General features: G+C 53.3%; 1 protein-coding gene across 1 annotated transcript; it reads left to right on the forward strand.

Moving 5' to 3' along the window:
- KLHL35 (kelch like family member 35) lies at positions 1–7,665 on the forward strand (the record flags this gene model as incomplete). Its single annotated transcript, XM_082844348.1, has 7 exons — positions 1–50; positions 1,421–2,299; positions 3,356–3,540; positions 4,003–4,121; positions 4,766–4,954; positions 6,358–6,546; positions 7,477–7,665. The coding sequence occupies 7 exons, from the start codon at positions 1–3 to the stop codon at positions 7,663–7,665; spliced, it is 1,800 nt and encodes a 599-aa protein (XP_082700474.1).

Consider the following 7,665-nt stretch of genomic DNA (forward strand, 5'->3'; position numbering starts at 1 on the left):
ATGACAAACTTAAAAAAGAAGAGGGGAAGAAGTCTAAAGAAACTCTTCAGGTTTGTGAGGGTCAAATGAAATTATGTACATAAAAGCAACTAACACATGTGGTGTGCTCCCTTCCTCTTGGGTAAAAACATGTAAGGAAACATTTGTTGAGTTTGTACTGTATACCTAGCACTTTTCATACATTCCATTTCACAGTCAACAAGTCACAACAACCATGTGAGAGAGGCATTATGACCGCATTTTAGATAAGGAACCTGAAGGGGAGTAACTTGAGCAGGTCACACAGCGAGTCAGGGGCAGAGGCAGGATTAGCACCCGGATCAGTCCTTAGAGCCAGCTCTTTCCACTCCCCCACAGGGCTTCCTTGAGAACAGAAACCTTACGAAAAAGGTCAACTTCCCTCTCAGCCTGGGCTCTAACCTCATGTCCTCTTTCCCTCTGGGCCTCTGCACAGGCTGTTCTCTCAGCTGGAGACTTCCTCCCTCCACTCCCTTGCCTTCACCTGGCTAATGCTACTTATCATTCTCAGTCTCCTAATGCTCTGTACTTCCCCATGGGACCCTGCCACACTGCGAGCTCCAGGAAGGCAGGGAATATGTCTTGTTCACTGACTAGCACAGAAAAGGCTCTCAATAAATACTAACTTAATGTATTCACTCGACCTACTACAGGCCAGATCCTGTACTCTTGGGGAGGGGCAGACATTAAATAGAATAATCAGGGTGTGGTCAACAGGGAGCACCTGTCGGAGATCCCAAGGAGAGTGGACGGGGTGAGGAGATGGGGGTAGAGTTATACCCCCCGCACATACTGGATCTCTGTGGGGTCGATTGAATTCCTTGACCAAAGGCTACAGCTCCTGTCCGAGGGCCCTCCTTATACAGATATTTTGTGCAGGTTCCAATAATCTCCCAGCCCTCCGCCTCTAGACCTTGGGGAGGTAAAGTCTCCCTGCTATTGGTAGCCTTGTGGCACTGCTCTATCCCTTGTGGGAGTCCCAAAACACTGTCTATGCTTTTGTAAATCCTTCCTTTATTAGAATCTCCTTAAGTTACCCCATCTGAGAGCATGCCATCTGTCTCCTGCCAATACTGATAGGAAAAAGCTGAGCACGTCTGAAGAACAGAAAGAGCAGTATGGCTGATTGGGTAAGTGGAGGAAGAGGTGGTACAGCTAAGACAGGGTCTAGACCTTCAGGTAGGCTGGGACTAGCTCATTGAGGCCATTAGGAATCTCGACGGGTGGACGGAAGGAAGAGTGGTTGCATGAATGAAAGCACACTAGTTAAGATAATGCGCGCCTGCCTGAGTAAACGAGTGAACCAACGGAAGGAATGGTGGGTGAGAGGCCTCCTGACCTCTAACCGGGCCCCAGCCAGGTGGATTTGCCGACGACGCGGTCTGTGTTCTCTGCCCGGCAGGACGCTGGAGGGCCCGGTGCCGGAGGAGCCGGAGCTGGATTGGGGCTCCGAGGAGCCGTGCGCGGGGTCCTGCCACGCACAGCGCATCCTGCGGACCCTGAATGCGTATCGGCGGAGCGGCACCCTCACCGACGTGGTGCTACGTGCCGGCGGCCACGACTTCCCATGCCACCGCGCAGCTCTTAGCGCGGGCAGCACCTACTTCCGCAGCCTGTTCGCGGCTGGGCAGCCAGAGCGTGGCCTGGCTATGGTGCCCGTGGTACCCGAGGCGCCGGGCCCTGCCGGGACAGCGGTGGCGACAGCGCTGGCCGTGGTGCTCGACTACCTGTACGGAGCGGGCGTGCGGCTGCGCGCGGAGGACGAAGCGGCTGCGGTGCTGGCGCTGGCCGAGCGACTGGGCGTGGCAGGCCTGCGCGAGGCCTGCGCGCGCTTCCTCGAGGGTCGCCTGCGTGCCGCTAACAGCCTGGCGCTGCGTCGCGTGGCCGCTGCCTTCTCCCTTGCCTCTCTGGCCGAGCGTTGCGGCCGCGTGCTGCGCCAGGCCTTTGCCGAGGTGGCGCGCCACGCCGACTTCTTGGAGCTGACGCCCGACGAGGTGGCAGCGCTTCTGGCCGACCCAGCGCTGGGCGTGGCGCACGAGGAGGCCGTGTTTGAAGCGGCCATGCGCTGGGTGCGTCACGACCCGCCAGCCCGCCGCGGACAGCTGCGGCGCTTGCTGGAGCACGTGCGCCTGCCCTTGCTGGCGCCCGCCTATTTCCTGGAGAAGGTAGAGGCTGACGAGTTGTTGCAGGCCTGCGGTGAGTGCCGCCCGCTGCTGCTAGAGGCCCGTGCCTGCTTCATCCTGGGCCGCGAGACCGGCACACTGCGAGCCCGGCCGCGGAGGTACGCCCTGCCCCCTCCCTCCCAGCTGCCCCTTGCCTCCTGCCCTGCGTTATTTCCTATGTTATTCCCTTGTTCAACCGCTCTCTCAATCCGCCATCATCCTTTAATCCTATCACTTGATCATGCCTCTTGAATGAGATTGTCATACATACAACAGACATTTCATAGGCTTGGTGCTGGGTCCTTAAAGAGTTCACAATCCAATGGGGGAAATGCAGGGATCTCACATCTCGTGCACATTCTGCCTCAGTGCGGACTCAGGAGTGATTTGGAAACACCCTTTACCCTCAGGGAGCACAGTCTAGTAAGGGGTATAAATAGGCAGGGCTTGGGGGAAAAAAAGAAAGGCTTATTCCCACCCCTGGAACACCAGACCAGAAGACTTCGGGTGGAGTAGTAAAGATGGTCTGTCACCCTCACAGGAATAAGGGACAGACTCTGTCTTACTCATCACTGTATCTCCAACAGTAAGCTCAGGGCCTGGTGCAAGATGTTCAATATTTGTCAAAGGAATTAGGTAGGAATTGGCTAAAGGGTTTGGAAATTCTGGTGGGGTCAGTGGGAGGGAGAATGATTTGCTGAAAGGGCGTGTAGCCTGGTTCAATGGATTTAGTGATTAGGGGATAAGTTTAGGAGATGGTTATAGGAGGAGGGACACAGCAAAATTAGTCCACATGGAGGTCAGAAAAGGGTGAAGAGAATGAGTTAGTGGCACACCAACTTGGGCTTGAATTCCACCTCTGTCTCCTACAGCTACATGACTTTTGCAAGCCAAAGTCAGGATTAAACAAGGTGATTTTTCTAGGTAAGGGTAAGGACTCTGTAAAGATTCTTTTCTTGTAACTTAGAGGTCAGTAGAATGGGGTAAGGAGTAGTGCCCCTCTTCCCCTCAATAGCCAGAGGGGAGGCTGAAAGTGGCAGAGTCCAGCATGCGGAGGGTGGGGAGCAGAAGCGCACGGAAGGGCAGCAGGACCATATAGTGCAGTCCATGAGCGGGTGAAATAGGGCTGAAACACGGGTGTGGGTTAACCGGCATTGGGCTTGTCCCCACGCCAGATTCATGGACCTAGCTGAAGTGATCGTGGTCATCGGCGGTTGCGATCGCAAGGGGCTCCTTAAGCTGCCGTTCGCCGACGCCTACCATCCCGACAGCCGGCGCTGGACCCCACTGCCCAGCGTGCCGGGCTTCGCGCGCTCAGAGTTCGCGACCTGCACTCTCCGCAATGACATCTACGTCTCTGGTGAGGGCGGAGCCATAGCCGGAGTCCTACAGGATTGGCTCATCACTTCCCGTGCGCCGCCCTCTGTTCTTCCCTCCAACCAGGCTATAGGAGCAGATCGGTCCTGATAACCTACAGTTACTGGCTGAGGTGGTACTGCAGAGCCAATCACTGGTGTGACTCCACCCTTGCAATGTTGACTTCAACTCAGATTAGTACTCATCACTCCTCTTTAGCCTAGCATGTGCTGTGCATTATGCTAAGCAGCTTACATTAGTTATTTAATTCCCATTACAACCCAATTTTATAGGGAAATTAAGAATTTCCCCTGTTGTCTTGACAGTGGCAAAGGTCGGTTTGATACCAATGGATGGTGCCCTCCCTGAGATTCGAGCCCTAGAGACTCAGAGAATAAAACACAGTCCCTGCTCCCCTGGGGATAGCAAGAGGGCCTGGGAACAACAGTTGCTTCTCTCTCCCTAGGAGGCCACATCAACAGCCGTGATGTGTGGATGTTTAGCTCCCATCTGCACACCTGGATCAAGGTGGCCTCACTGCACAAGGGCAGGTGGAGGCACAAGATGGCGGTCGTGCAGGGGCAGGTAGGGACACCCGGCAGCTGCTGCCTTGGGCTCAAGGTAGAGATCTATGGACTGACTGGGGGAAGTCCCTTTACAATCCGCTCTCTGTAAGAAGGGATCTGAGGCCCCCAAAAGAAAAAAGGACTTGCCCAAAGTTGCATAATGATGCTAATGCTAATAATGATAGTAATTACTGTAATAGTACAGCCTAGCAGCAGGTGGTCAAGGGTGTGTGCTCTGGGGCCAACGAGCCTCGGTTTGAATCTTGACTCTGCCACTTAAGACCAAAAAGAAAAAGGAAAAAAAAAATCTGCCAATTATCTTTGCAAGCTACATCCCTAATGCAGAAATGCAAATAAAAGTGCTTCTTAGGATCACTTAAGTAAGGTGGTAAACCTTTAAGAAATTAGTAGGTATTTTTATTAAGCATCAACTTGGTGCCAGTTATTTTACAGATCTAATCTGTATTCAACACCCATCCTACAAACCAGAATCATCCGGTTAGTACAGGAAAATCTGCTAAGGGAGGTTCAATAATGGGGAGTCAGGACGCGGAGCCAGGAGCTGGGATGCGCCCCTGGTGGGACAGTTTCTCCACACACAGCCAGAGGCTGTGGGGCCGAGACGCAGACAGCCCTGACTCTTGGCGACCCCCTCATCCACAGCTGTTCGTGGTGGGCGGCTTCGACGGCCTGCGGCGCCTCTGCAGCGTAGAGCGCTATGACCCCTTCTCCAACACCTGGGCTGCTGCGGCCCCGCTCCTAGAGGCAGTGAGCTCAGCTGCCGTGGCACCCTGTGCCGGCCGGCTCTACGTGATGGGGGGCGCCGGGCGGGACGGCGTCAACACCAACAAGGTGAGCTGGGAGAGGGCGGTGGAGGCCTGCTGTGTGCCTGGCGCAGAGCTGGGTCTTTCATGTCCTCGTCCACGCACTGAGGAGGCATCCCCATGTTTCAGGCAAGGAAATGAATTCAGAGATGACCCAAAGGTCACACAGTAGGTCTGGACCCGAATGTTTGGGCTGGTGCCATATGGGTTTCAGAGATCTAAAAAATTAAGTGAGGGCAAGGGTGGGACTAGTTAAAATGCTTTTCCTCCATTCCAAAATACAATACACTTGGGACTTCCCTGGCAGTCCAGTGGTTAAGACTCTGCACTTCCACTGCAGGGGGCAATGGATTCGATCCCTGGTCGGGGAACTAAGATCCCACATGCCACGTGGTGTGGCCAAAAAAAAAAAAAAAACATTATTGAAAATTTAGAAAACAGAGAAATAGAAAAAAGAATCATCCATAATCTCACCACCTAAGGATAACTACTACCATTAATATTTGGTGCAATGCCTTCTAAGCTTCCTCTGAGTTGACTTTTGCTTTTGTTTCAGTTTTAGTAAAATTTTGTATTCTGTTTTTTCTTGTTCCACGTATAAGCACTTTCTACATGCTTAGAAACTCTTCACAGCCATCATTTCAATGTCTGTGTAACAGTCAATGGAGTGGATGAATCAGTCTACCAAATTTTCTATTGTACATTTAGGCTTTCTGTGAATAAAAACTGATCTTCGTTGTGGCAGCTCCCTCCCCACCCTGATGGCCTCACAGGCATGTGATCCCGAGATCTGACTCTTTCCCAAACTAGGCTCTCTCACCCTCCTCATTCCCCCCCACTCCCAGCACACCTTCCTGGGCTGGCTGGGGGAATGCCCTTTAGCACCTTCTTGTGCAGCACTGACATGAATAGGCCATTCTGGGGGTTTCCAAGGACACAACTGAGGAAGTAGGGAGTAAGGTGAGCAGGCAACTACAGGTATGAACCCTCAGAAATTGTAGGCGTCATAAACACCTGTGAGCCTAGGAGGCCTGTGGACAGCTATAGAAATGGGGGCTGCGAGACATCCCAGCTGGAATCTGGTCATGACCTCAGCACACCAGGGAGGAAGAGGGTTGACAGTATATGCAGCCAGGAATGCATCTCCATGGGGGACCTGCTCTGAGAACCCATGCAGACGGTATCTCCACCTCCTGGGATACAGACCTCTTCCTGGACCTTGAAAGATGAGGAGGCTTTTGACAACGGGAGTCCAGGGGGAGGAGCTGGAATGTGGAACCAGACTGAGCACACGTGAGGGGAGACACACATGCTCAGGCCTGGTGGACATAGGCATATGTGTTGAATGAGTCCCCTTGACCGAGAGAGATAGGTGTGGGCAGCAGGGCAGTTGAGGGGCAAGGCTTCACCTCTGCCACTCCTTCCTCTCAGGTGCAGTGCTTTGACCCCAAGGAGGACCAGTGGAGCCTGCGGTCACCAGCGCCCTTCTCGCAGCGGTGTCTCGAGGCTGCTGCCCTGGAGGACACCATCTATGTGGTTGGGGGCCTCATGAGCAAAATCTTCACCTACAACCCTGGCATGGATATCTGGGGGGAGGCAGCTGTCCTCCCCAACCCTGTGGTAAGTGGAGGGGCCTGGGCACAGCCCTGGCACTGGTTCCATTTAGGAGTAAAAACCCACTTCTAAGGATCTGGTTCTCAGAGGTAGTAAGTCCTGTGTCTGACTCCATGCTAGGCGGTTTTACTAGGCGGTAGTTCTCTAGCTTTGTCCCACAGTGATAATCAGTCTTGGGCTTCAAAGATAAGGAGACTGGCCTTAGAGAGGTTGAGGCCACCAGTTAAAGCCATGTACGGCAGAACCTAGAACCCCAGTCCCAAGTGCTATAGCTTTGGATGGGGGGCTTGGTCTCAATGACCCTGCAGTCTCTCCTGATCTGTAGGCCACCAGGTGGTAGCTTACTGTTGGAGGAGGGGGGAGAATGGAGAGGGGACTTGGTAAGTTTCCCTTGCCTCAGTGATATCAGAGAAGGGAAGTCTAGGCCCTGGACGCTCCACCCCTGCATTTCTTGCCTCCCGGCACTGTTCTGTTCCCTCTCCAAAGAGACTATATAGGGGTATGGATGGATTGGTGATCCCTGCCAGTTCTGACCTCCAGTGATTCTAAGAACCTGAGATTTCTGGCTTCTCTGAGTCTGGTGGTAATTATTATTGGAGTGCTTACTGTATTTCAGGCACTATGTAAAATGCTTTACATGCTTAATCTCATTAACTGTTAAGGGAACCTTATGAAGAAGGTACTATTATTATTCTTACTTTGCAGATGAGGAAACTGAGGCCCAGAGAAGTGAAGTGACTTGTCTAAGGCCATTCATTTAGTAAGGGTCGAGCCAGAGCTTGAAGTCAGGTCCACCCAATTCTTACCTCTCTACCTTCCAGACTGCCTACTCATATTCTGTGGGTCAAGGTTTTGTTGTCTGGCCTGGCCAGCTAGGGACAGAGGGAGCTCCCGGCTGGACCCTACAGCTAATTGTCTTTCTGTCTGTCCACCCAGGAGAGCTGTGGCGTGACTGTGTGTGATGGGAAAGTCCACATCCTTGGCGGGCGGGATGATCATGGGGAAAGCACCGACAGGATCTTCACCTTTGACCCCAGCAGTGGGCAGGTGGAGGCCCAGCCATCCCTGCAGCGCTGCACCAGCTCCCATGGCTGCGTCACCATCGTCCAGAGCCTGGGCAGGTGA

Source organism: Leucopleurus acutus (genome assembly GCF_964270905.1).
Source record: "Leucopleurus acutus genome assembly, chromosome: 8".
NCBI classification, from domain to species: domain Eukaryota; kingdom Metazoa; phylum Chordata; class Mammalia; order Artiodactyla; family Delphinidae; genus Leucopleurus; species Leucopleurus acutus.